This window comes from Oryctolagus cuniculus, chromosome 7, assembly GCF_051225735.1.
Source record: "Oryctolagus cuniculus isolate XC-2025 breed Fujian yellow rabbit chromosome 7, ASM5122573v1, whole genome shotgun sequence".
Lineage (NCBI taxonomy): Eukaryota > Metazoa > Chordata > Mammalia > Lagomorpha > Leporidae > Oryctolagus > Oryctolagus cuniculus.
In genome coordinates this window covers 38,365,846-38,393,408 of record NC_142873.1, presented here as the reverse complement: position 1 = coordinate 38,393,408, position 27,563 = coordinate 38,365,846, and the positions used below count along the sequence as shown (strand labels likewise).

Here is a 27,563-nt window from a genome sequence, read left to right as displayed (position 1 = left end):
CACCGCGCTGATCCGATGGCAGGAGCCAGGTACTTCTCCTGGTCTCCCATGGGGTGCAGGGCCCAAGCACTTGGGCCATCCTCCACTGCACTGCCTGGTCACAGCAGAGAGCTGGCCTGGAAGAGGGGCAACCGGGACAGAATCCGGCGCCCCGACCGGGACTAGAACCCAGTGTGCCGGCGCCGCAAGGCGGAGGATTAGCCTAGTGAGCTGCGGCGCCGGCAATCATATATAGTTTTAAGAGCATAATGATACTTCAGAACATAATACTTCCCGCCCTCCCTCTCCCCTCCTTCCTTGAGTCCTGTTTTGTCAAGATCTTTACACTCCTACCTATGGATCCTGTTAGCACGGCAGACTCAAGTGACATGAGTTCACAGGAAACCCCAGATGAACACCATTATTTTTAAAATCCTCACTCTTTAACACCTATGTGCACACCAGCCACAGAAAAGATTTACTCATTTCCAGTTCCTCTTCCTTCTGCATTTCTTCCCAATTCAAGGTCACTGAGTGAGGTAGGTTACCCAACCTCCCCAATCCCAGCTGTCTTAATCCGAGACCCACCACTTGCCATACTCATGGGAATCTGGACAAGTTCCTTAGCATTTCTGTGCCTCTTTTCCCAATCCGTGAAACAGGGATAGTAATAGTAGCTAGTAAGTAAGTTAAAAGACATTAATTAATAATAGTGGGCATTGTGGTATAGTAGGTTAGGCTGCCACTGGGGACATCTGTGTTTTATATCAGAGGGCCTGGGACCCATGTCCTGCCTCCACTTCTGATCCAGTTTCCTGCTCATGTGCCTGAGGCAGCAGATGAGGCCCAGATACTGGTGTCCCTGACACCTGTGGGAGACCTGAATGGAGTCCCCAGCTCCTGGCTTCAGCCTAACCCAGTCCCAGCTCTTGCAGGCATGTGGGAAGTGACCCAGCAGATGGAAAATGTGTGTATGTGTCTCCCTTTGTGTCACTCTGCCTTTCAAATAAATCTTAGGGGAAAAAAGTTCAATTTCATATCAGATTTGGCCAGAACCAAAAAGAAAGGGGTGAAAAACTAGAAAAGCTAAAGAATTAAAAAGGGGCAGATGTTGGGGGCCAACACTAGGGTAAGCCATCACTTGCGGCAATGGCATCTCATAAGGGCACCAGTTTTTGTCCTGGTTGCTCCTCTTCCAATCCAGCCCTCTGCTGTGGTCTGTGAAAGCACTGGAAGATGGCCCAAGTGCTTGGACCCCTGCACCCACGTGGGAGACCTGGAAGAAGCTTCAGGCTCCTGGCTTCAGACCAGCCAAGCTCTGGCTGCTGTGGTCACTGGAAGAGTGAACCAGCGGATGGAAGGCCTCTCCCTGTCTGTAATGTAACTCTTTAATTTTGTACCCTTTGACCAACACTGCTGTCCCTTTAAAAAAAAAAAAATTTTATTTGAAAGGCAAGAGTGGTGTTGAACGTGTTAATTTGTGGCAATCATTACACAATGAATATGTATAAAAAGTCACTGGATTTCACATCTTGAAGGAAAAAAAAGGACATCCTTAAAATCCCATCTGATCTTGTTGGGTTCAGATCCTGTTGAAACACGAATATCCATGAGCCTGTCCCATTCTTATCCCTCAAGTCTCCCTTTAACGTAGGGAATGGCAATTTGGGGATCATTCCCATTCTAGCACAGACTGATGGAAAAGCTAAATTAAAAAGTAACTATCGGGGCCAGCACTGTGGTGTAGGTTAAGCTGTAGTCTTGGTGCCAGCATCCCCTATGGGTGCCTGTTTGGGTCCTGGCTGTTCCACTTCCATCCAGCTCCCTGCTAATGTGCTTGGGAAAGCAGTGGAAGATGGCCCAAGAACTTGGGTCCCTGCACCCCTATGGGAGACCTGGAAAAAGCTCCTGGCTCCTGGCTTTGGCCTGGCCTAGCCCCAGCAGTTGAGCCATTCGGGGAGTGAACCAGCAGATGGACGGTCTCTCTCCCTCCCTCTTAAAAAAAAAAAAAAAAAGTAACTATCAGAAGCATGCGAGGAAGCATATCTCTAATCTCTTAATAATATGATTACCAGGAAAAGTTTGGACATCCAAGTCTCTCTGGGAGTCCCAGTTCTCTTTATACAGAACTTCAGGATTTAAACGAACTCAATGTGAAAAATAAACATTTATTAAAAAAGTAGTTTTGACATTCTAAAATGAAGCAGACAGGGTGTTTTCCAACTCAAAAGGGCTCTCGTAAGATGGAGAGGTAAATTCCAAGGCTGGCCGTAACTGACTCATACTCTTGACAAGTGGCTCTGAGAGAGGAACCATAGCTTACCAGAGCCATGAATCACCTGCTCCTCCCCACCCCATCTTCCAACCACAATACGCAACTGAAGCATACTTTAAAAATCTCATCCTTACTGAACCATACCACGATCTCTACTTAGTGAATTGGATCTTATTTCCTCTGGAAATATTTTTTGTTACTGGGACACACATGACCCTTAACCCTCTTTTTTTTTTTTTTTTTTTTTTTTTTAAATCCATAATAGAAAACTCAACTTTGAGTTAGGGATTTTCAGATATGGGGCTAGAACATGACAAAGTGGCATTCACGTGCCACAGAAAGAAATAAAAGATAGTCAACAGGACCCTTTCTTTGCTCTCTTGCTACATAATAAATAGATTGAGGGATTGTAGAAGATGGGGAAACAGAAATTTAGGGGCAGAGAAGGTTCTAGATGGGAAGAAGAAAGCAATGATGGCCAGGCTTGCCTTGCTTAGGAGGCTTCAGTCTCTCCTGAACCCCATCCCAGTAGACAAAGCATCAGTTACTACTTCACACTAAAGTTCTCCAAAGGATCTGAGGAACTCCCTGCCTCGGCCCCAAAGCAGCTCTGCCGGCAGCCCTAGAGAAGTCCATTAATGCACCTGGCTGGGCGGGAAGAGGGAGGGGGCACCCTCTCCTCTCACCTGGCTGAGCAGGCCGAGCAGAAGGCCTGGTCACAGAGGGTTCTGGAACGCGTGCTCCAGGAAGCAGCTCTGCCTTGAGATAGGAAACAGGAAGCGAGGCAGGACAGGGTCCTGGGAACCAGCCCCCGGCTGCAGGGAAGGCATTTTCCTGTTTGAACAAAGGAGCTCAGGGACCCTCAAAGATCTCCTTTCTCCAGCTTCCCACAAAAAGAACCTTCGACAAGTCAACTTTTTATTTCCAACATCCAGCTAAGACAAACGCACAGAAACGCAATCTCACCAAAGAGCTAAGATACCTCCCAACATCCATCCAATTTCAGCATTTGGCTAAGACCACACACACACACACACACACACACACGCACACACGGGCTCAGCTGCCACACACGGCCCCACAGACACACACAGTCTCAGAGGGCTCTGTCCAGTTGTTCCAGCCAAGGGAAGGGTGACGGTCTGGGCTACCAGCTCCAGCTTTTCTTCAGAGCTGTGGTTTTAAATCTTTTCCACTCCGTGTCCCCTGAAGGTTTACTGTGCTTCGGCTTTCCTACGGACACAGCGCCAGTCTGCTTTTGTTCAGACGGAGGACAGGACCCCGTGGCACTTCCGGTGAGGAGACAGAACAGTGGGCTCCAGAGATGGAGGAGATTTAACGTCATCACCAAACAACGGTTCCAGCCGCTCCAGTCTCCGACCCCCACTCCAGAATGGCTGGCACTGGCTCTCCATGGGGAGGGAAACCGATTCAGAAGCCACTGCGGCCCAGCTGGGTAGCGATGGCGGGTTTCAGGAAGCCCCACCCCTCTGGCTGTCTACGTAGAAGGGAGTTAATAGGCACAGCCGGGATTCCTGTCTGACCCCTCATAGGCTGAGGAATACGAATTTTCTACAATCCCAGGCCACTCGGCAGCAGCAGGATTGAGAGAGAGTGTGTACAGGGAGAAGGGGCACATAGCTGACATCATTAAAAAACACATCCTAACTGAGATGCTAGTAGAGGGCCTGTGAAAACTACAGACACCAGGGGCTAGAGTCTAGTAGCACCGGAGTAAGGCAAGCACAGGACCAGGCGGGAGCCAGACCAGGGTCACACCAGGAATGACGAGGTCTGTTTGAATTCGCCCTGGGGAGAGAAAACATCCAGTCAACTCTCTCTAGTTTTCTTTAGCCTACAATCCCCCAAACACAGGCACACACAGGCTGGGAACCCCCTCACTCCCTGGGAGTGTGTGGGGGTGTGCGTGTGTGTGCAGAGGTCCCCTTCCCCAGGGCAGTGTACTCACGTCACTTCTAGCAGTGGGCTGGCTGTAGATCACCTTCTTGCTGGAGGTCCTGCAGATGAAGATGGAAGATGGAGACACTCAGGTCCCCAGGTGCAGAGCCACCCCCTCCCCTCCAACTTCAGAGGGCAGAACCAAGAACTTTACAGAAGTGCTCAGCAGAGAGGTGTGCACAGAGGGAGACAGGACAAGGCCAGGGTCACAGCAAGCAGGGGTAGAAATCCCAAGGTCTTCCCCCGAGGCTGGCTGTCTCCTTCTCCAGCCCATCCCCCTGGGCCCATGCTGCAAACCACATGCATCCACGTTTTCACCTCCGACAATCCCAGGACAACATGTCACTCACCCTTTCTTTGTTCCTAGAAGAGAAAAAAAAAAAAATGGGATCTTGAGTGTCAGCAGGGTACAAGACAGCATGGCACACACAATGAGGGGACTAGCACGGGGCATCTGATACATGCTAGATCAGGTGACCCATGCTCCTGGGGAGGGGGGGAGACACCCATATCCAGGGACAAAGTGTCAGGGTCAGGGCTCGGAGAGCACCCATGAACCCATGCCTGGGATGGAGACAACACAAAGGAGAGCCAAACTCACTGTCAAAGTAGCCTCGGCTATAGGCAAACCAGATGCCTGCGATCAAGACTCCAAGGAGAATCAGCGTGACCAGGACAGCAGCCACAATGCCCCCTACATTCAGCTCCACTGTGAGACACAACACGAGGTCAGGTGCCTGGGTGCTTACCTGTGGTACCAATAACATAGCCACTCAAGGACTGAATGCAAGCACCAACCACACTCTCACTCACCAGCTTCCATGCGCACAGCATTTGACATCACCGGTGTCCCGAATCCATTCTGTGCCTGACAGCTGTATTCTCCAGTATCAAAGGCTGACAAGGGATCAAAGACCTAGAAACAAATTGGCTTTCTGCTTGAAAAAGCCAAGAACCTCTCCCAAGTATCCCCTGATCCTGACTCCAAGTCCACTTTGTTGCTTGTTCAGGGGTTCTGCAACTGTGCCTCTCATACATCTTCCACCCCCACCCCATCCATACCAGCTCCCCTGACTTTTGGTTCAGAGTATAGGAAGAGTTGATGAAGGCACGGTTGTTCTTGGGATCTGTAGGCATCAGCATCCCATCCTTGAACCAGGTGTATTCAGAGGGCGGGGAACCATCTTGTTCTGAGCAGGTCAGTACCACCCGGTTCCCAATGGTGGCGGAGGAGGGAATGTTGACTGTAGGCTTGGATGGAGGCACTGGGAGGGAGAGAAGGAAAGAGGTGCTGAACACAATGGAGGGGTTGGGGGTGTTGCCCGAGTCCAAGTAGCTGCCTAGGATGACACCCCGATCCAAACCCTGTGGCCGCCCTCCCTTGGCAGGCCCCTAATCTGCATCCAGCCAAGGGCTCATCTCCTCTTCGTCATCAACGAGTTCCAGAGCTCAGCAGGGTCTGACGCGGGCTTAGGGAAACAGTCGAAAACACTGTGCACATACCAAGCACAGTGAGCTGGATGGTGACCTCCCCATAGTTGTTGCCGTCGTCCTCAGAGACCATGCATGTGTACGTCCCAGTGTCTTTCCGAGTCACGGAACGGAAGGTGATGCCGCTCGGTGAGAAGGTGACTCGATCCTCATAGGAAGCTGCCAGGAGCAAGGAAGCAAAGGCAGAGCAGAGTGAACAGAGAACAGGAGAACCAAGGAAGGTGGGACCCAAGGTGTACGTAGGTCCTCTTCTTCCTCCAGGAGGCAGAAGGGGAAGGCCAGGGAGACCCAGGCATGGATCAATGATTCCCCAACCTTGGCAATGAGGAAGGAAGCGGGACAACTCACCTGTGATCTTGCTGTTATAGCAGACAAGGCTGGTGGTTGTACCTTGGACAAACTTCCACTCCACACGGGGATTGGAGAAGCCAGAGTAAGTGCAGGGCAACTTTGCCGCTGCAGAGGGTCGAAAGGAGAAGACGGAGAATGATCCCAACCCCTGGCCCTGGAACCCGCTCACCTCACACCCACCCTGCCCCTGCTCCACAGCCCCTCCCAACTCACGATTATTCTCTGCAACTCTGACTTCAGGTTCCGAAGTGTAGACTGTCCCCTTGCCCAGCGCCAGTGAACCTGAGAAGGAAAGAGGTGGGCCCCATCAGCACACAGAACAGGGCTTCTCAGCCGAGATCCTCAGGGGAAAGGAGTCAAGAGATTCGAGCTGAGGCTGGTGCTGTGGAGCAGCAGGTAAAGCCGCCACCTGTAGCGCCGGCATCCATATGGGCGCCGGTTCAAGACCCAGCTGCTCCACTTCCAATCCAGCTCTCTGCTATGGCCTGGAAAAGCAGTAGAAGATGGGCCCCGTGCTGGGACCCCTGCACTTGTCAAAGCAATCCTGGGAGGAAGCTGCGATGCTGCAGGCAAGGCAAGGAGGGTGGGCAAAGGAGGAGCAGAAGGAATGAGGATGATACTCAGCATTTGGGGCCCGCTGGGTGCTTCCCAGAGGGTTTTCACATGTCAGCAGGACAAGTATTATTATCCCAATTTTACACAAGGAACTGAAACTAATAGCAGTTTAAAAAAAAAAAAAAAGGTCGGCACCGCGGCTCAGTAGGCTAATCCTCCACCTTGCGGCGCCGGCACACCGGGTTCTAGTCCCGGTCGGGGCGCCGGATTCTGTCCCGGTTGCCCCTCTTCCAGGCCAGCTCTCTGCTGTGGCCCGGGAGTGCAGTGGACGATGGCCCAAGTGCTTGGGCCCTGCACCCCATGGGAGACCGGGAGAAGCACCTGGCTCCTGGCTTCAGATCAGCACAGTGCGCCGGCCGCAAGTGCACTGGCCGCGGCGGCCATTGGAGGGTGAACCAACGGCAAAAAGGAAGACCTTTCTCTCTGTCTCTCTCTCTCACTGTCCACTCTGCCTGTCAAAAAAAAAAAAAAAAAAAGTGCTAGTCCGAGGTGGAGCCAGGACTGGAAGTGGGCTCCAGCAGCTCGTGAGAACCTCCCACCTGCCAAACAGAGAAAGAAGAGAAAAGGTGCTGGGCGGCGTCGTGGCATAGCAGGCAAATCCCACATGGGCGCTGGCTCAGGTCCCACCTTTCCCACTGCCTTCCAGCTCTCTGCTGTGGCCTGGGAAAGCAGCAAAAGATGGCCCAAGTGCTTGGGCCCCTGCACCCATGTGGGAGACCTGGAAGAAGCTTCTGGCTTTTGGCTTTGGCCTGGTCCAGCACTGGCCATTGCAGCCATCTGGGACGTGAAACAGCAGGCAGAAGCTCTCTCTTTCTTTCCCTCTCTCTCTACAACTCTTCCAAAGTAAATAAATAAACCTTTAAAAGAAACGGTGCTGTGGTGTGGGAGTGGAGAGAGGAAGTGAGGAGCCAGGAGGCTAATAAAATAAGAAGGGGGATGGGCATGGGGTCCACAAGAGGGGGAGGTCCCCACATATGTAACACAATAAGAACCAATGACATGGGGCTAGCACTGTGATGCAATGAGTAAACCCAGCGCCTACAGTGCCGGCATCCCATATGGGCACCGGTTTGAGTCCCGGCTGCTACACTCCCTATCCAGCTTTCTGCTATGGCCTGGGAAAGCAGTAGATGATCCAAGTGCTTGGGCCCCTACACCAGCATGGAAGACCCGGAAGAAGAGGGCTGATAGCGGAGGGCCTTCTTTTGGCAGTATTTCCAGCAGCTGGGGCAGTAGGGCCTTCATTCTTGGAGGGATCTGGTTTGAAGAGCTCCTGTGCCTGTGCATGTCACAGGAGGCAAATCGTAGAATTTAAGCTTCTTTAAAAAGGAGCTGGTGCTGTAGCTTAGTAGGTTAAACCTCCACCTGTGGCGCCAGCATCCCACATGGGCACCGGTTCATGTCTCGGCTATTCTACTTCCAATCCAGCTCTCTGCTATGGCCTGGGAAAGCAGCAGAAGATGGCCCAAGTCCTTGGGCCCCTGCACCCACGTGGGAGACCCAGTGGAAGCTCCTGGCTCCTGGCTTTGGGTCAGCCCAACTCCAGCCATTGTGGCCATTTGGGGAATGAACCAGTGGTTGAAAGACCCCTCTCTCCCTCTCTCTCTCTACCTGTGCCTCTCTGTAACTCTTTCAAATAAATAAATAAATCTTAAACAAAAAAAAAAAAAAAAAATGAACCAATGGCAGAAGATTCTGGAACCACACAATGTGGCCACAAAACTGCACTTACACAATTACCCTCGTTCATGTTTTCACAACTCAAATCTAAGAAGTATGCTTTCATTTGCAGCTGTAAGTCAGAGTCCTGGCTTCCTAGAGCAGTGCATAAAGACCGGTGCAATGCCCACATCTGCGTGCATCAAGCACATTTTCTCGTTATTCACTAACCACGGCCTCCTGACCTGAGACCCCCTTCTGCATCTGAAGGTGAAGGTCTGAACCAGATGCTCCGTAAAGTTTTGGGTTCTTCTTCCCTCTCCGTTGGCATTACATCTAGACAACGCTTCAAAATACCTTTACTTCAGGGGCCAGCGTTGTGGCACAGCGGTTTAAGCTGCTCAGCCCCCATTGAGCATCAGTTCAAGTCCCAGTTGCTCCACTTCCAATCCAGCTCCCAACTAATACGCCTGGGAAGGCAGCAGAAAATGATCCAAGGACACACAGGAAACCCAGATGGAGTTACAGGCTCCTGGCTTCAGCCTGGCCCAGCCCCAGGCAGTGTGGCCATTCAGGGAGTAACCTGTCTGCAACTCTGCCTTTTAAATAAATAAAGTAAATCTTCAAAAATAAATAAATACGTTTATTTCCATCTGACATGACAACACTGTGAATTTGTGCTGATAACTATTACTTCTCCCATTTCACAAACAAGGAAACTAAATGTCTCAAAGGTTCAGTGGTTGCCATGAGAGTATTTCAGGCATGGAAAGCCAAGACATTCTGGCATTAAAAAAAAAAAAAAAAAGGACCTAAATGAAAGATCTCTGTGAGTGAGATCCCAGTGGAAAGAACAGGTCTTCAAACAAGGAGGTACCTTTCTCTGAAGGGAGGAGAGAACTTCCACTTTGACTATGACCTTGTCTAAATAAGAGTCGGAGAACTCAAAAGGCTTCCATAGCCTTGGAAACTCATGACTGGAGCATAGGGAGATTACTGATGCCATAAACAAGAGCGTCAATTTGTTAAGTCAACAACAGGAGTCACTGTGCACTTACTCCTCATGTAGGATCTCTGTCCTTAATGTGCTGTACATTGAGATTTAATGCTATAACTAGTACTCAAACAGTATTTTTCACTTTGTGTTTCTATGTGGGTGCAAACTGTTGAAAGCTTTACTTAATGTATACTAAACTGATCTTCTGTATATATAGAAAATTGAAAATTAATCTTGATAAGAATGGAAGGGGAGAGAGCGCGGGAAAGGGGAGGGTAGCGGGTGGGAGGGAAGTCATTGGGGGAGGGGGAAGCCAATGTAATCCATAAGCTGTACTTTGGAAATCTATATTCATTAAATAAAAGTTAAAATAAAAAAAAAAAAAGGCTCAGTGGTTGGCCCGAGGTTTCAGAGCAAGGAAATGACAGAGCTGAAGTGCCAGAGGCTTCCTCCTGCATCCCTTGTGTTCTATACCCTTCTCTTGTCTGGTAAATACAGCTGTTCCTCAGAACTGCCGTCGGTTTAATGGAGACAAACTATGTAACAAAATGGCATACTTTTTAAAAAAGATCTATTTATTTATTCAAGGGTGAGGAGAGATCTTTGTCCCCTGCTGGTTCACTCCCCAAACGGCTGCAATGATTCAGACTGAGCAAAGCCAAAGCCAGCTTCATCCGGGTCTCCCACGTGGGTGCAGGGGCCTATGCACTTGGGTCATCCTACGCTGCTTTCCCAGGAGCATTAGCAGGGAGCTGGATTTGAAGTGGAGCAGCTGGGTTTTGAACCCGTGATCACATGGGATGCCACTGCTGCACACAGAGGCCCTCAACTGGCCCTCAACACCAGCCCCAAATATTGCATTTAAACCAAATGGCCTCTACTGAACAGAAAGCTCTTCCTGAGGATGTGGAAGTCTCTTACCGGGCTCTCATCAAGAGTGTTGGCAACAATGGGGCGGGCATTCGGCACAGCAGCTTAGGTCCCTGCTTGCCATGCCCACATATGCCGTAGTGCCTCGTTCAGGTCCTAGAAGTCTGTTTCAGATCCAGCTTCTGCTGAATGAACACCCTGGAAGGCAGCAGAAGACGGCTCAAGAATCTGGATCCCTGTCACCTACGTGGGAGACCAAGCTGGAGCTCCTGCCCCAACCCCGGCAGTTGCAGGCATTTGGGTAGTGAACCAACAAACAGATCTATTTCTATTTCTCTCTCTCTCTTTCTCTCCCTCTGTCTGTATCTTTCTGCCTTTCAAATAAAGTCAAATCAAACTTAAAAAATAAAAAGATCATGAAACATCTTGATTTTCAGCCAAGTCAGCCTTCTCTGTTTTAAGGATGGGAATTTTGGTTTTTAAAGATTCTCTTTTTTTTTTTTTAAGATTTATTTTTATTTATTTGAAAGAGATACAGAGAGAGGCAGAGACAGAGAGAGAGGTCTTCCATCCGCTGGTTCACTCTCCAGATGGCTGCAATGTTTGGAGCTGTGCTGATCTGGAGCCAGGAGCCAGGAGCTTCCTCTGGGTCTCCCACGTGGGTTCAGGAGCCCAAGCACTTGGGCCATCTTCTACTGCTTTCCCAGGCCATAGCAGAGAGCTGGATCAGAAGAGGAGCAGCCGGGACTAGAACTGGCACCCATATGGGATTTTGGCACTTCAGGCCAGGGTGTTAACCCGCTGTGCCACAGAGCTGGCCCCAAGATTCTCTTTTTAAAATGTATTTATTTATTTATTTATTTGAAAGCCAGAGTTACAGAGGTAGAGGTAGAGGTAGAGAGAGAGAATCATCCATCTGCTGGTTCACTCCCCAAATGGCCGCAATGGTCAGAGCTGCGCCAATCCAAAGCCAGGAGCCAGGAGCTTCTCCCGGGTCTCCCACACGGGTACAGAGGCCCAAGGACTTGGGCCATCTTCTACTGCTTTCCCAGGCTACAGCAGAGAACTGGATTGGAAGTGGAGCAGCCGGGATTCGAACCAGTGGCCATATGGGATGCCAGCACTGCCGGCAGGGGTTTAATCTACTAAGCTACAGCATCAGCTCCTTTTTAAAGATTCTTAAATTCTACGATTTGCCTCCTGTCACACGCACAGGCACAGGAGCTCTTCAAACCAGATCCCTCCAAGAACGAAGGCCCTATTGATCCACCTGCTAGGGATGCTGCCAAAAGAGGGCACTCAGCTATCAGCCCTCCTTGAAGACAGCTGGAAACAGCCTTGCCCAAGCACAGGCGTCTTCCCAGGGCAGGAGCAGCCCGCAGCCACTGCTTGACCAGTGACGGGAGGGGAGATGTAAAGCCAGCTCTGCCACCACACTGCCCTACCTGGGACAACATGGAAAAGCCACTCCTGCTCCCAGACTCCCTGTTAGGTGGACTGAGGTCTCCTTACACCCAATCCTCTTTCTTTCCCCTCCTTGCCACAGAAGTCCCAAGAACACTCCCTAATAAATGTCTTGTATGATAATGGACACCTTAGAGTCAACCTCCCAGGAACTCAACCCGTGACACCACCCAAATAAACAGCAGCATCTAATTAAACTAAAAACCAGCCTTTGAAATAAAGACACACATACACACACACACCACAATGCATGGATTTGATTCCTCCATTGCTTCTGTTTTAGATCATCTCAGATAATCAGATCTAAAACATGTTCAGGGATTATACCACATTCAAGGACACACACATACATACTGGAAAACAGGCATATTCCTCTTCTCATTAATCCTGACTGCCATTACCTAGCCTGGGCTTCTCATCTTTACTTTTAAAATGCAGGAGCAGGGGGCCGGCGCTGTGGCGCAATGGGTAAAGCTGCCGCCTGCAGTGCCGCCATCCCATATGGGTGCTGGTTCGAGTCCCAGCTGTTCCACTTCCCATCCAGCTCTCTGCTATGGCCTGGGAGAGCAGCAGAGGATGGCTCAAGCCCTTGGGCCCCCGCACCCATGTGGGAAACCTAGAAGAAGCTCATGGCTCCTGGCTTCGGATCAGCACAGCTCCGGCTGTTGTGGCCAACTGGGGAGTGAACCAGTGGATCGAAGACCTCTCTGCCTCTCCTCTCTCTGTGTAACTCTGACTTTCAAATAAATAAGTAAATCTTAAAAAAAAAAAAAAATGCAGGGGCATGGGGGCCGGCACTGTGGCACAGCGGGTTAAAGTCCCAGCCTGCAGCATCAGCATCCCATATGGGCACTGGTTCAAGTCCCAGCTGCTCCACTTCTGCTATGGCCTGGGAAAGCAGTAGAAAATAGCCCAAGTCCTTGGGCCCCAGCACCCACATGGGAGACCCTGGTGAAGCTCCTGGCTCCTGGCTCCAGCCATTGCAGCCATTTGGGGAGTGAGTGAGCAGATGGGAATCTCCCTGTCTCTACCTCTCGCTCTAACTCTTTCAAATAAATAAAATAAATCTTCCCAAAAAAGGCAGAATTCATCAGAATGTCCCCCACCTCTCCCTGATGCAGAACTCCCTATGTCTGTGGTGACCTGCTTATGCCAAGACTACTTCCTTCCGACCAAACCAGGAATCAAGTCCCAGCTGACCACCACACCCTTCCTATTCACCACAGGACAGCTCAGCCATCAGGATCCACATCCCCCTTCTCATTCCTGAACCTGCAATGCCTCTGGAACCAGACTCCCTGCACTCAAATCCCAGCTCTGCTACTTACCGGCAGAGCAAGCTGCTTAGCCACTTTCTTTTTTTTTTAAGATTTATTTATTTATTTATGACAGGCAGAGTGGACAGTGAGAAAGAGAGACAGAGAGAAAGGTCTTCCTTTTGCCGTTGGTTCACCTTCCAATGGCCACCGCGGCCGGCGCACTGCGGCTGGCACATTACGCTGATCTGAAGGCAGGAGCCAGGTGCTTCTCCTGGTCTCCCATGTGGGTGCAGGGCCCAAGCACTTGGGCCATCCTCTACTGCACTCCCTGGCCACAGCAGAGAGCTGGCCTGGAAGAGGGGCAACCGGGACAGAATCCGGCGCCCCGACCGGGACTAGAACCCAGTGTGCCGGCGCCGCAAGGCAGAGGATTAGCCTATTGAGCCACGGCGCCGGCCTTGCTTAGCCACTTTCAACCTCAGTTTGCCCATCTGTAAAATGGGACTAATAACAGTTTCTACATCAAAGGGCTGTAGTGAGCGCTGAACAAGCTAGCACAACAGGAAGCACCAAACAACCATTGTCTTATTATCATTCTCTGTCCATAGGCCTTTCAATATATCTTTCTCTTTTTAAAGATTCATTTAAAAGTCAGAGTTATGAAGAGAGAGAGAGAGAGAGAGATTGAGATCTTTCATCTACTGGCTCACTTCCCAAATGACTTCAACATCCAGGGCTAGGCCAGGCCAAAGTCAGGAACCAGGAACTCCACCTGGGTTTCCCACATGGGTGCAGAGGCCCAAGCACTTCCACTGCTTTCCTAGGTGCACAGCAGGGAGCCGGATCTGAAATGGAGCAGCCAGGACTGGAAACCATTGCTCATATTGGGATGCCAGTGTCACAGGCCACGGCTTAACCCACTGCACCACAACGCAGGCCCCCCTACACCTCTTTCTGACTTCAACGTTTTCTTCAACAAGACAAAAAAATCTAAATAGTGCCTGAGAAGGGCTTACACTCCAGCCCACCAAGCCTCCTCTGCTTTGGAAAAGCTGACTCTTCTCTAGAACCTTCAGGGATGGACCAGCGGAGCTAAGGGCTTTCTCTCACCAGACCCCATCTACGTCAGGACAGCCAGTCTCCCTGCACGTTCTCCTCGCCCCTTTCACATGCCCCTGCCTCCTCACAGCTTCGTCTTGGCATATTATACACATAATATGAAGAAAACTAAATCCTCCCCATTGTGAAGTTTAATTTCGTCTATGCTCAGAATAAGAAAAGGCGCAGATAAGGTAAAGGCAACAATGGGTTTTGGGCCCACGGACAGAAATATCCCTCCTCCATCCCAACCACCAGATGAAGAGTTAACACTTACTGAGCACTTGGACGCTGTTGTGAGCATACAGGTGCCATCATTTAATCCCAACAAGCGCCTTCAGCGGTGGTTTTCTTTCTCTCTCTCTCTCTTTTTTTTTTTTTTTTTTTTTACAGGAAGAGTTAGTGAGAGAGACAGAGAGAAAGGTCTTCCTTTTTCCATTGGTTCACCCCCCAAATGGCCGCTACAGCCGGCACACTGTGCGCTGATCCGAAGGCAGGAGCCAGGTGCTTCCTCCTGGTCTCCCACGCAGGTGCAGGGCCCAAGCACTTGGGCCATCCTCCACTGCTTCCCAGGCCACAGCAGAGAGCTGGACTAGAAGAGGAGCAACCAGGACAGAATCCGGCACCCCGACCAGGACTAGATCCCGGGGTGCTGGCGCTGCAGGCGGAGGATTAGCCTAGTGAGCCGCAGTGCCAGCCTTCTCTCCTTTTTAAAGGGCTTCTTTATTTTGCAAGGCAGAATGAGAGAGCTATCTTTTACCTGTTAGTTCACTCCCCAAATGGTAGCAACAGCCAGGGCTGCTGGGCCAGGCCAAAGCCAGGAGCCAGGAATTCCATCCAGGTCTCCCATGCAGGTGGAAGGAACTCAAGTACTTGAATCTGCTGCCTCCCAAGAACATTAGCAGAGAGCTGGGCTGGATATGGAGGAGCTGGCATTGAACCAGCACTCCAAGACGGGATATGTGCATCACAAGTGAAGGCTTAGCCCACTACGCCACAATGCCTGCCCCACTCCTATTTTCTCCATGAGAAACAGAGACCCAGAGCAGTTAAGAAACTTGCCCCAGGCCAAACTACGACTGGTGCTGCAGATTCAGACCACTGCAGTGCAACTGAAGTTAGGACTGCTTTCAAAAGTGCATGGGAGAATAGAATGAAAAGATAAGTTTACTTTGAGGTTTTAAAATATGAAATCCATACATACAAAGAGTCTTCAAGAATTTCATGCATACTATTAAAAAATGCATAAACTTCAAATTTTTTTACATGAAAATAAACTTATCTTGCTCATTCCATTTCTCCCATGAACTGCTTGAGGCACTTTCATACTATACAGCCTCCCTAAAAACACAAACCCGACACTTTCTGCAAGTTTTTGATGATTCCACACTGCCTTTATGATAAAATCCACATTTTTCAGCAAGGTAAGAAAGTTCTAAGACTATCTGAAGCTGCAAGAAGCTGATCATCTTCATTGTCCACTCTACTATGGCAGTGTACCTTCTAGCAAAACAAAACTACAACTCCCAGCAACATCAGGGCTGTTCCACAAGCTGCCCTCACTCACCCTTTGTGTGCTGTGCGGAACGCCCTCTCCCCTCTTTCTTTGGCTGGCAGGTGTTCATCCATGTTATTTTCCAGGAAGTGACCTAAGCACTCCCAGTCCTCGCCACAGCCAGGATAAGGCCTCTCCCAGGCTTCCATTATCCTGCAAAACAGGATTTCTCCCACCCGCCACAGCCAGTGCAAATACAAGCCTTCCCTAAGGAAGTAAACCCCCAGGGAGCAAGCGCCACGGTTGTTTGTTATTCTGAGTACTCAACACTCAGCATAATGCCTGGTACAGCCAACATTCAACAAATGTTTGCAGAATATAGAGCAGTAGTAAATTAGGTCAGAGCAGGCTGTGACATCCACCTGTTAAGGTTCATCTACAAAAACAAGTCCAATTATTTTTTAAAATGTTTTATTCGTTTTTTATTTCTTGTATCTTTTTAATTTTAACTAAATTGTCCCATGTGTTTCACTTATTTATTTATTTTTTAAGATTTATTTTACTAATTGAAAGAGTTACAGAGAGAGATACAGACAGAGAGAGAGGTCTTCCATCTGCTGGTTCACTCCCTAGATGGCCGCAACGGCCGGAGCTGTGCCTATCCAAAGCCAAGAGCTTCTTCCGGGTCTCCCACACGGGTGCAGGGGTCCAAGGACTTGGACCACCTGACACTGCTTTTTCAGGCCATAGCAGAGAGCTGGATTGGAAGAGGAGCAGCCGGGACTCAAACTGGTGCCCATATGGGATGCCGACATTGCAGGCGGTAGCTTTACCTGCTGCGCCACAGCACCGGCTCCTCACTTATTTATTTTTAAAAGATTATTTATTTGAAAGGAAAAGTAGGTGAGAGAGAGAGACACAGGGGGCCGGCAATGTGGGGCAGTGGGTTAAAGCCCCAGCCTGAAGTGCTGGCATCCTGTATGGGCACCAGTTCCTGTCACAGCTACTCCACTGATGGTATGCCTGGGAAAGCAGCGGAGGATGGCCCAAGTCCTTAGGCCCCTGCACCCACATGGGAGACCTGGAAGAAACTCCTGGCTCCTGGCTTTGGATCATCTCACCTCTGGCTGTTGCAGCAATTGGAAGAGTGAACCAGAGATGGAAAACATCTCTCTCTCACCCTCTACCTCTCTCTGTAACTCTTCCTTTCAAATAAATAAAATAAACCTTAAAAAAAAAAAAAAAAAAGAAAGAAAGAGAGAGAGAGAGACATATAGACACACAGAGAGACCTTTCATCCATGGGTTCACTCTCCAAATGGCCATGAAGGCCAGGGCTGTTCCAGGCCGAAGCCAGGAGCCTGGAGTTGCATCCAGGTCTCCCACATAGGGGGCAGGGCCATCCTTGTCTGTTTTCCCAGGCACATTAGTAGGGAGATGGATGGAAAGCAGAGTAGCCAGGACTCCACCTAGCACTGCAATATGGGATGGAGACATTCCGAGCTGCAGCTTATCGGGCTGTGCCACAATGCCCACCCCAAGCCTAACTGTTAAAGTGGCCAACAGATTATGCCAAATGAAGAAAAAGCAAACTTGTTTCAAAGCCCAAACATTTAAATATTATTTATTTACTTTTATTTTATTTGAAAGTCTGAGATGCAGAGAGATCTTCCACCCACTGGTCTACTCATGTAATGTCCACAACAGGCAGAGCTGGGCCAGAGCAAAGTTGGGGGCCCAGGTCTTTCACATGGTGGCAGAGACCCAAGACACACCATCCGCTGCCTCCCAGGATGTGCACTGGCAGGAAGCTGGACTGGAAACAGGGTAGCCAGGACCCAAGCGAGGATCTCAGGTGGTGACTTAAGCTACTGCGCCCAACATTCAGTCCAGAAATTTTAATATTGGCATAGCTTTATTTTAAAGTTTACTTATCCAAAAGGCAGACACACACACACATTCTCTCACTCTCTCTCTCTCTCTCTCTCTCACACACACACACACATACACACACACACACACACACACAGAGAGAGAGAGAGAATCTGCCAATCTTCCATCTGCTAATTCACTCCTCAAATGCCCACAAAAGCCATGTAGAGAACTGGATGGAGTTCCTGGCTCCTGGTTTCAAATGGCTGTTGGTGGACACTTGGAGCAAGAACTAGTAGATGATCTCTCTCTCTCTCTCTCTCTGTCTCTCTCTCTCTCTCATTCTGCCTTTCAAATAAATAAATCTTTGACAGAAGAAAATGGAATACGAAATGCATTTGGTAGATAAAGAAATCAGTAACATACTTAGTTTCTTTATAGGCCAACTCTCTACTCCAAAATTCATCCTAGCAAAAAAGAAATCGCCTTGCGAAAAAGAAATCGCTTTGAAACAGAAGTCTCTGCCTATGGGCACTTCCCACTTGACAGCTTGCAAAAGGGCCTGGTTCCTGTACTTGTGCTGCAGCATGTGCGTAGATGTTTGCATGCACACTAATCGAGGCTGGTTTCTCCCATCCAAGTTGTGTACATAAGACACAACTAAGGCCCTCCCAGGCAAGTGGGTGCAGCCAAAAGAGGAAGAAATGCCAGGGCCTTCTAATGCAAGGAAGGGGAGGAAAGATGTAACTCCATCTAAAACACCCTCATCATCTTAGTGACCACAATAGCAACTCAGAAACTCCAAGTCAGCTGAACAGCACCCTGGCAGTCTCCATGACGGCTTAAGGTTGCTATGGACTCAGTTGCTTCCCCCAAATTTGCGCTGCAGCCCTAGCCTCAGTACCTCACAGCATGACTGTACGTGGAGACAGAGCCATCAAAGGGGTAATTAAATTAAAATGAAGCCACTAGGGCGTGACCTGATCCAAGCTGACTGGTGTCCTAGTAAGAACAGGTTAGAGACAGCAGGGCTGTGCACACACAGTAGGTGGACCAGGCGAAGAGACTTCAAGTCCCCAAGAGAGACCTCAGAGGAAACCAACCCTATCAATGCCTTGATCTTGGAACTCCAGCTTCCAAAACAGTGAGAAAATAAATTGCTGTTGTTTGGGCCACTTCCTCTACAGTATTTGCCTGGCAGTCCTAATAGACTAATATTATGGTCCCAGCAGGCATCAGCCCCAGACATTCTGTTGTAATCTCCACTAACTGCAACCTTGAGTTAAGAAGGCACAATGACATGTCTACACAATGAAAGAACGAGCATCAAGGCATGTGTTGTGGTGCAGGGAGTTAAGCCCCCACTTGGTAAGCTGACATCCCACAACAGAGTGTCGGTGGAGTCCAGGCTACTCTGCCTCCAATCCACTCTCCTGTCATGTATCTGGGAAGGCAGTGGATGATGACACAAGTACTTTGGTCCCTGCCACCCACATGGGAGACCTGGACGGAGTTCTGAGCTCCTGGCTTCAGCCTGATCCAAGCCCGGCTGTTGTGGACTTTTGGGGAGTGAACCAATGAATGGAAGGTCTCTGTTACTCTGCCTTTCAAATAAACAAATAATTCTTTTTAGAAAACAAAAAATAAGTCCTTGAAGACCTTAACAAGGATTATCTTATTTTTTAAAAAGATTTATTTATTTATTTGGAAGTCAGAGTTACACAGAGAAAGAAGGAAAGCAGAAAGAGAGAGGTTTTCCATCCATTGGTTCACTCCCTAAATGGCCACAACAGCCAGGCCAAAGCCAGGAGCGGGGAGCCAGGAGCTTCATGTGGGTCTCCCACGTGGATGCCAAGGCTCAAGAACTTGGGCCATCGTCCACTATTTTCCCAGGCACATTAGCAGGGAGCTAGACTGGAAAAGGATCAACTGGGACTAGAACTGGCCCCCATATGGGATGCCAACTCTGTAGGAAGTGGTTTAACGCGCTGTTCCCCAGCGCTGGCCCCTATGATCTTACTTTTACAAATAAAAATAACATGAGCATATGCATTTTAAGAAATCTCTGTGGGATCAGCGCTGTGGCGCAGTAGGTAAAGCCACCACCTACAGTGCTAACATTCCATAGGGGCACTGGTTTAAGTCCTGGCTGCTCCACTTCTGAACCAGTTCTCTGCTATGGCCTGGGAAAACAGTGAAAGATGGCCTAAGTGCTTGGACCCCTGCATCCGCATGGGAGACCCAGAAGATGCTCCTGGTTCCTGGCTTCGGATCAGTGCAGTTCCAGCCGTTGAGGCCATCCAGGAAAGGAACCAGTTGATGAAAGACCTCTCTCTGCCTCTGCCTTTCATATAAGTAAGTAAATCTTAAGAATAGAGGAGAGGAGAGGGAAGGGGAAAGGGAAGGGAGGGAAGGAGAGGAGAGGGGAGGGGAGAGAAGGGCAGGGGAGAGGAAAGGAAAGGAAATCTCTATGAATAGCCTCCAAACACTTCACAGTGCATTTTATCTGAGATGGAAACACAGATAGCTCTTCCTTTCTGGGTTCTACCTTACTATAATAAGCAAGTACATATTAAGTATTGTAATTTAGAGAAAAATGGAGTGGGAAAGAGAAATTCTTACAAAAGAAAAAAAATCAGTTCACAAAAACAAAAGAAAAGTAAAATAAAGCCAGAAAGGAGTAGCAAACACAATAGTCAAAAGAGAAAGCCAGAGAGGGGAGCCTGCGTTATGGAACAGAGGGTTAAACCACCTCCTGTGATGGCAGCATCCCGTATCAGAGCGCTGGTTCAAGTCCCAGCTGCTCTGTGGCTAATCCACAACACACCTGGGCAACACACCTGGGAAAGCAGCAAAGGATGGACCAAGTACTTGGGCCACACCACCCATATGGGAGACTCCGTTGGAATTCTAGGTTCCTAGCTTCAGCCTGGCTCAGACTTGGCTGTTGTGGCCTTTGGGGAATGAATCAGTGGATGGAAGATCCTTTTTCTCTCTGTCACTCTGCTTTTCAAATAAAAAAAAAATCTTTTGACAATATTTTAATCTCTAGGCACAGGCACTGTAGCACAGAAGGTTAAAGCCTTTAGTTGAGACTCCTGCATCCCATACAGGAAGGAGTTCCTGTGTCTCAGTCTCTGCTCCACTTCTGGTTCAGCTTTCTGCTAATTAGTGTGCACTCTGGGAGCCAGCAGATGATGGCTCAAGGACTCGGTCCCGTCACCTGCATGGGAGACTGGATGGAGTTCCTGCCTCCTGGCTTCAGCTTGCCTCAGCCCCATCTGTTGTGAACATCTGAGGAATAAACCAGCAGGTGGAAGATCTGTTTCTACCTTTGTCACTCTGCCTCTCAAATAAATAAATAAACTCTTTAAAAAAAATTAACCTCTCCCCAATTTCTAGGAAGATAGCCTAAGAAAACAATCAAAGTTAAGTTTAAGGATTTGCAAACAAGAACAAGTTAAGCCGGTGCCGTGGCTCAATAGGCTAATCCTCCACCTTGCGGCGCCGGCACACCGGGTTCTAGTCCCGGTTGGGGCGCCGGATTCTGTCCCGGTTGCCCCTCTTCCAGGCCAGCTCTCTGCTATGGCCAGGGAGTGCAGTGGAGGATGGCCCAGGTGCTTGGGCCCTGCACCCCATGGGAGACCAGGAAAAAGCACCTGGATCCTGGCTCCTGCCATCGGATCAGCGCGGTGCGCCGGCTGCAGCGGCGGCCATTGGAGGGTGAACCAACGGCAAAAGGAAGACCTTTCTCTCTCTGTCTCTCTCTCTCACTGTCCACTCTGCCTGTCAAAAATAAAAAAAAAAAAAAAAAAAAAATACACCTTTAAAAAAAAAAAAAAAAAAACAAGTTAACACTATTTAGTACTAGTACAACAAAGGAAAACAATTTTAAAATGCCTAACAAAAGATGAATGGTTAAATAAATTATGATATAGACATACAGCAGAATGCTAAGGAATAGTTCTTGCTTAAAGCCCATTTTATTTAAAATAAATATATACAATCATATTAATTCATAGACTTAAGACAAAAGAACAAAATACCAGTAATAAGTATTTACCTCTAGATAAGATATTGCATGATTTTGTTTTCTCTATATTTTCCCATTCTTCTATACTGTGTAGATACTACTTTTTAAACAAAAAATTTAACTTGTTAGAAAACTACTTTTTTCCCTTCTATGTGCCCAAAATATCTTGAATGCTGAGGCCAGCTCCTGGCACTGTACTCTCTATCCTGTGTAGTCAGCCTGTGTCCGCAGCTCCTTGGGAAGGGAGGAGTCAGCCCCACTGGTATCCTCTCCAGTCCCTTGCACCACGTCCTGCCCAACGAGCACACACGGAAGCACTGGCAAGAAAGGGAAGGCAGAGGCCTCCAGACACTGCACAGAACTCACCAACAACCAGCCCCTGCCCACGAAGGGGCCAGCCCACAACAGAAACTCTACTTCCTACCACTACCTATAAAGAAATCCTTTCTTCTCTCTATAGATCCTGTTAATTGTGTGAATTTTCCTTAAGTTGCTTTTAGTGCCATGAGTTTGCTTGAATTCATTTTTTAAAAAAAAGGAGGAAGGAAGGAAGGAAGGAAGGAAGGAAGGAAGGAAGGAAGGAAGGAAGGAAGGAAGGAAGGAAGGAAGGGAAGGAAGGAAGGAAGGAAGGAAAAGGAGGGAAGCCTGCCAGGCAGCCAGTCTCTCCTCTGGTGGTCTCTAAGAATTCATCCAAGTCCCCTCTGGTCATAGGACCCTCCTGCTTCAGGGGAGCAAGAGCCTCCCACAGCCACCAGCCAGAGTTGCCCACGGTTTACCTAACACCAACACCACTGGCTCCTTTCAGACCTTCTGGACAGCAGGTGTTATTCATTAACACTAAGGGTTGCTGGATTAACAAACGAACGAACATTGGGACACAATTAGAACTCAGACCTCCAGATTCCGGGCCCCAGCCACCCCCATTTGTCCTTTCCTCCGCACCACTCATCCTGTGCAGTCTGAACCAGCTCCTCTAAGGCTCCGCTTGCCCAGTAAAGAGCAGGAGGCACTCCTGGGCCAGGGAAGAGGCATTGCTGGCCTGCCCTTTCTGGAGGTGGGGATGGAACCGGTAAGGAATGTGGGGGCAAGAGGAAGGCGGAAGGCTCTGCCAGCCCCACAACAGGCTGGGCTGTGTCTAAACAGCCATCCTGGGCTGCACTTTGAGTGAGTCAATGAGCTGGCTCAGCCCTCCGAGGCCTGCGGAAAGTGTTAATGGTGGTACAGGGCAAAAGGCTTTCACTCCAATCACTCCCTCCTGCCCTCTCTCTCATCAGAATTTCCTGTTCTGCTCGCTCAGCTCCTCCCCTCCCTCGCTCATCTCCCTACTGCCTGCCCAGGACTCACTCCCTGGCACCAAGCTTCCGGCCAGCCAGCTGTTTCCTCTGCCCCACCCCCACACTGTCAAACAAACGACACAGGCTGGACTTTAGACAGAAACTCTGCTTATCAGGCAGTCGCAGGCAGATGAACTCCAGGTTTTCAATGCCTGGAAAACCCCAATACGTGTCTACTCATACTGGCTCCCACAGCCCTTCACAATACTGTGAGTGGTTCTCCAGCTCTTTCCTGAACCTCTGAAAAGGAAGCAGGTTGGAGTTAAAGAGATCCCCAGGGTCTCTCCCCAAAGCCAACAGACATGAAAAACAAGTCCCGTTATTTCCCAATCTATCACATGTAATGTGTGTAGCTTTTAAATCTATCTTTGGGTGGGAGATGGGGTGGGGCCAGCCATTTCTGTTATCCAGAGAACAAGGACCCCTTGAATTCAGCTGAGTCTATGTGTGTGTGGGCAGGGTGGATCCTAACAGCCAAGTCCACCGTACCAACAATGCCAGTATGAGAAGATTTCCAGGATACATTAAATGAACTAATCAAGATGCAATAGGATGTATAGAGTATGCCTCTTTTTATACAAGAAAAGGGAGAAATAAACAAGTATGTTTTTATTTTTAGTAGTATCTGTACAACACAATACTAGAAGGATACCTAAGACACCAGGGGGGAGGATGTGGGATGAAATAGAACAGATAGAGTAACACCGAACACCCCTGTCATCACGATTCTCAAACCATGTCAACTAACCTTTTTTTCTTAACAGAAGCAAAAAAAAAACCAAGACCAAAGGGCTTCATGTTGAATTCAACCAAACTTCAAAAGTTTTATTTATTTATCTGAAAGGCAGTGAGACAGAGACCTTCCATCTGCTGGTTCTCTCCTCAAATGCCTGCAACAGAGCCAAAGCCAGGAGCACTGACACCAACCCAAGTTTCCCACATGAATGGCCGGGACCCCAAGTACTTGGGCCATCATCTGCTGATGCGGGTTGCAGGCAAAGCAAATGGTAGCTTAAGCACTATACTAAATGCCCACCCTGCCAATGCCCACCCTATTCTAAAGGACTAATGTTTTAAAATCAGCACATCCCTATCCCAAACCAGAACAAGGCTAGAGACTCCAGACAAAACCTGCGAAGGACCTGAAAGAGAAGACATGGTCAAAGTGAAAGTGTTCTGGAGCCAGGAGGGAAAGAGTAAGGCCCTGGAATTCCTACCTCCAGAGTTTCAGGTTTGGGGGAGGGGACAATTCCTTACTGGGAGTTGGGGTGGGGGGGGAGTGGTAAGAGTGACTCATCCACCTACAGTTTCGTGTTAAATGTCCCTGAATAACAAAGCCAGAAGGGCCTGAGCCAGAACCTGCAGTAGGGAAAACAACAGGACCCAGAAACTGCTCTGGCTCCCCTCCAGGAACACCCCACTCTCATAAGGCGCAGGGGAGCCACAGCCAGCTGCACCCCAACCCACATTTCCCCACTCCCCACCCCCATGGCTACACCCAAAGCCGACTTACCCAACACTTCCTCTGCCTGGGAGACACCTGAACTTTTCCAAGTACAGTTATCCGGGGAAAGGGAAACTGGCAGTGTGGACTCCGGATCACCAGCTCCACTGTCCCCGAGCCCAGCTCTCCCGGTGTCCAGCCTGTGCACCCCTGCCTGTCACTTGGCTTGTCTGTCCTAGCTTGCCCCTTCTTCTTCCTCCCTGATGGCAGCACCCACAATGAGGAGCACCCCTGGAGGGAAGGGGGAGGACATACGGGCAACCTGTATATGCGTCAGACATCCCAGACAGATTAACCAGCTCTGTGACTCCAGCCATTGGGGTCTCCCTGTTTCCCTGGACCTACTCTCCTGGGGGCAGCATCCTTTTGTCCTCACAAAATCTGAAAGGGTAAGAGCCGCCCAGCAAGAAGCCCAGCGTGTAAAGGTCATGCAGCTATCACGCCTGTTGATCTTCATGACCAGGGTAGGAATGTATCATTACTCCTGCTTTACAGATGAAGAGACTAAGCGACTAGTCTAGCAGACAGAGTCACAAACAAGGCAGAGAGGAAGCCACGCTGGAGTCCAGGGAGGGTGGCCTGGCTTCCACTTCCTTCCACTTCTGCACTCCCCCACCCCACTATGTCCTAATTTAAAAATGACAAGACCCATGGTCGGCTCACTTGGCTAATCCTGCGGCGCCAGCACCCCAGGGTTCTAGTCCCGGTTGGGGCGCCGGGTTCTAGTCCCGTTTGGGGCATCGGGTTCTAGTCCCGGTTGCTCCTCTTCCAGTCCAGCTCTCTGCTGTGGCCCAGGAGTGCAGTGGAGGATGGCCCAAGTGCTTGGGCCCTGCACCCGCATGGGAGACCAGGAGGAAGCACCTGGCTCCTGGCTTCGGATCAGCACAGAGCACCGATTTGGGGAGTGAACCAATGGAAGGGAGATCTTTCTCTCTGTCTGTCTCTCTCTAACTCTGCCTGTCAAAAAAAAAAAAAACAAAAAACAAAAAAAGTTCCAACCAACCCAGCCTGTCCAAAGTTTTATCAGCTTTGTCAGTCTCTCCTCTTAGTCAAGACAGGCCGGGAGGGACTGCCCTTCAACAATAAAAAAATAAAAGACAAGCCCCGTTCCTCCATCCCCTGGACATGCTATCTCTCAGGACCCAGCATTGCACCAGGCAAGGACAACATCATTCAGGGTGCCTCTGAACCACAGAGGCTAGGTTCCCTGAAGATTCCTCCAAAGCTCAAGTGTTGCTAGCACCATCCTTTCAGCGCCAGTACGCGCTTAGTGCGGGATTACCATAAATAATATAGGAAACAGGGGTAAAGGAAGGATGGGGTGGGGGAGGAAGCAGCTCCAGGAAGTTTTTAAGTCTGACAAATAATGTCACTGACCAAAACTGTTAGAAATCAAGTCACCGACTCAGAAGAAACTTCTGGGTTTGGTGGGGGAAATGCTGGTTGGCAAAGTCTTTAGCGCTTTGAATCAAAAAATGACCACAGATTCACTAGCCGTGCTGATACAGTAAGGGGCGGACAATGTGACACAGTGGGTTAGGATGCCATCTGCAGTGTTGGCATCCCATATGAGCCTGGTTCAAGTCCTGGATGGAGTTCCAGGCTCCTGGCTTTGGCGTGACACAGACCAAGCTGTTGAGATCATTTGGGGAGTGAACCAGTGAGCAGAAGATCGATCTCTCTCTCTCTCTCTGAAGTCAGACTTTCAAATAAATAAAAAATAAATCTTAAAAAAAAAGATACAGGCAGAAGCAAAACAGGTGAGGTGTAGAAAAAAAAGGGGGGGGGCCTTTTTAAAAAGGCAAATGGAAGAGTAAAATGATAGGGAGCAGGAAAAGTAGGAAGAACCTAGTGGGAGAGAAAACGTCAGAAGAAGTAGACTCTGCCCGTGCTGGAGAGGCTGGATGCAGAGTGGAGCAGTGTGTCCCGAGCGTGCTTCCACTCCCAGGTTCTACCTCCAACCCTCACTCTAATCAGGCTGGGAAAGTCATTTCCCGCTTGGGACTTGTTTCCTTATCTGTACCACAGGGAAGGAATTAGACTTGCCAGTAGTCCAGTCAATGTGTTTACGTTTTTGTGATAAGGGATAAAGGAGTGATCAACGCATCTCAGACCAAACAATCTTTCTCTGCCTTCGACGAGAGCAAAATGGATTGCTTTCTAATTACTGACTGTAATCCTCCATTTCTTTTACATTTCCTAAAACATGAAGCTGGAGAGGAAACAGCAGCACACAGAACACATCCTGACACAAGCACACCCACGGGTGCAACTAAGAATCAGACGGGTGCTGACACCAGTAAGCTAAGGCACAAACCAACAGACTGCACACTCAGCTCCCCGCAAACACACCTAGACAGAAACAGGCCCCAGCAAGCGAATCTCATTGTTCCTCAGGAAAGGGAGTTTCCAAAAGAAACAAAACCTCTGATAGGCGACCAGGGGGAGGGCAGCGTCGGGGCTCTGAATCCAGCCAACCAAGGGCCACAGCCTGCCCCTGGGAATCGCCACCCAGTCAACATTTCACAACTCCCCGGTGGCTAGTCCAGAAAGGGACGTTGAGTGCTGTGTCCTGAGAAACTACAGATTTCAATTTAATTTCCAATTCAGAATCGGCACCCACATACTGTTCCCCCCGAGCAACCGCAGTAACCAGAGACCCCCCTCAGCAAAAGCCAAGGAAAGGGACTTCCACCCTGGCCCACTCCGTGGCTTTTCCCGCGAGGACCCCTCCGGAGCCCAGGGAGCCAGGGGTGAGCGGCTCGCGCCTCCCTCGGGGGACTGATGGAGGTCGGGTGCGCGCGGGAGCGAACGGGGACGGCCCGGCGGCCGTGTGCGGGGAGGGTCCCGGCGCCCGCCGGCCCCGCCAGCAGCGAGGATGCGGGAGTAGGCGAGCGGCTCTCCCCACGTCCTCGGGCTGCGTGCAGAAGCGGCACCTCCCCCGCCCCACAGCTCACCGGTGGGGGAAGGGAGCCAGCGGCGCACCGGGCGGAGGGGGACCAAGCGGGGTGGAGGAGAGGAAGCGAAAGGAGAGGCCGCCAGGTTCCTGAGCTCCTCCCCCTCCCCCGGGCAAGGGGCGTGGGAAGCGTCCTCCTCCAACCTCTGACCCGACCCACCGATTCCTGCCGAAACTCCGGGAACTTACACAGCACCGCCGAGGTGAAGAGAAGCAACTGTTTCCGCCAGGCTCCTGCCTTTGTCCCCATCGCGAATAGATCCCGCAGACCACAGCCGCCGGAGCCGCCGGGAACACACGCAACTTCGCCAACAGCAGCGCGGGGACTAAACTCCAGCCGCCAGGTTGAGCCC

The 27,563-nt window shown here is 49.8% G+C and overlaps 1 protein-coding gene across 3 annotated transcripts; it reads right to left on the bottom strand.

The window, feature by feature from the left end:
- Positions 1 to 3,159: 3,159 nt before the first annotated feature.
- Positions 3,160 to 27,538, bottom strand: F11R (F11 receptor). Of its 3 annotated transcripts, none has more exons than XM_070077463.2 (10): positions 27,400 to 27,538; positions 6,269 to 6,337; positions 6,053 to 6,160; positions 5,717 to 5,863; positions 5,276 to 5,478; positions 5,027 to 5,129; positions 4,815 to 4,922; positions 4,564 to 4,576; positions 4,224 to 4,272; positions 3,160 to 4,063 (listed from the first exon to the last, which is right to left on the bottom strand). In XM_070077463.2, exons 1-10 carry the CDS (start codon positions 27,458 to 27,460, stop codon positions 4,028 to 4,030), a joined length of 897 nt encoding a protein of 298 aa, XP_069933564.1. In that variant the 5' UTR covers positions 27,461 to 27,538; the 3' UTR covers positions 3,160 to 4,027. The 3 variants fall into 3 exon arrangements, with proteins under 3 accessions (XP_069933564.1, XP_089155832.1, XP_089155833.1); XM_089299706.1 differs by lacking the exon at positions 27,400 to 27,538 and adding an exon at positions 14,778 to 16,769; XM_089299707.1 differs by lacking the exon at positions 27,400 to 27,538 and adding an exon at positions 14,295 to 14,609.
- Positions 27,539 to 27,563: the final 25 nt, after the last annotated feature.

What these genes read in the sequence shown, in the direction of transcription:
- F11R (XM_089299706.1), bottom strand. Translation starts at nt 14,985, where the DNA reads ATGCACATATCCCGTCTTGGAGTGCTGGTTCAATGCCAGCTCCTCCAT. An exon ending in CTATAACAGCAAGATCACAG is followed by an intron (nt 5,864 to 6,052) that starts GTGAGTTGTCCC and finishes TGCTCCTGGCAG; the next exon opens with CTTCCTATGAGGATCGAGTC. An exon ending in AGCCCACTGCTAGAAGTGAC is followed by an intron (nt 4,064 to 4,223) that starts GTGAGTACACTG and finishes TTCTCTCCCCAG; the next exon opens with GGCGAATTCAAACAGACCTC.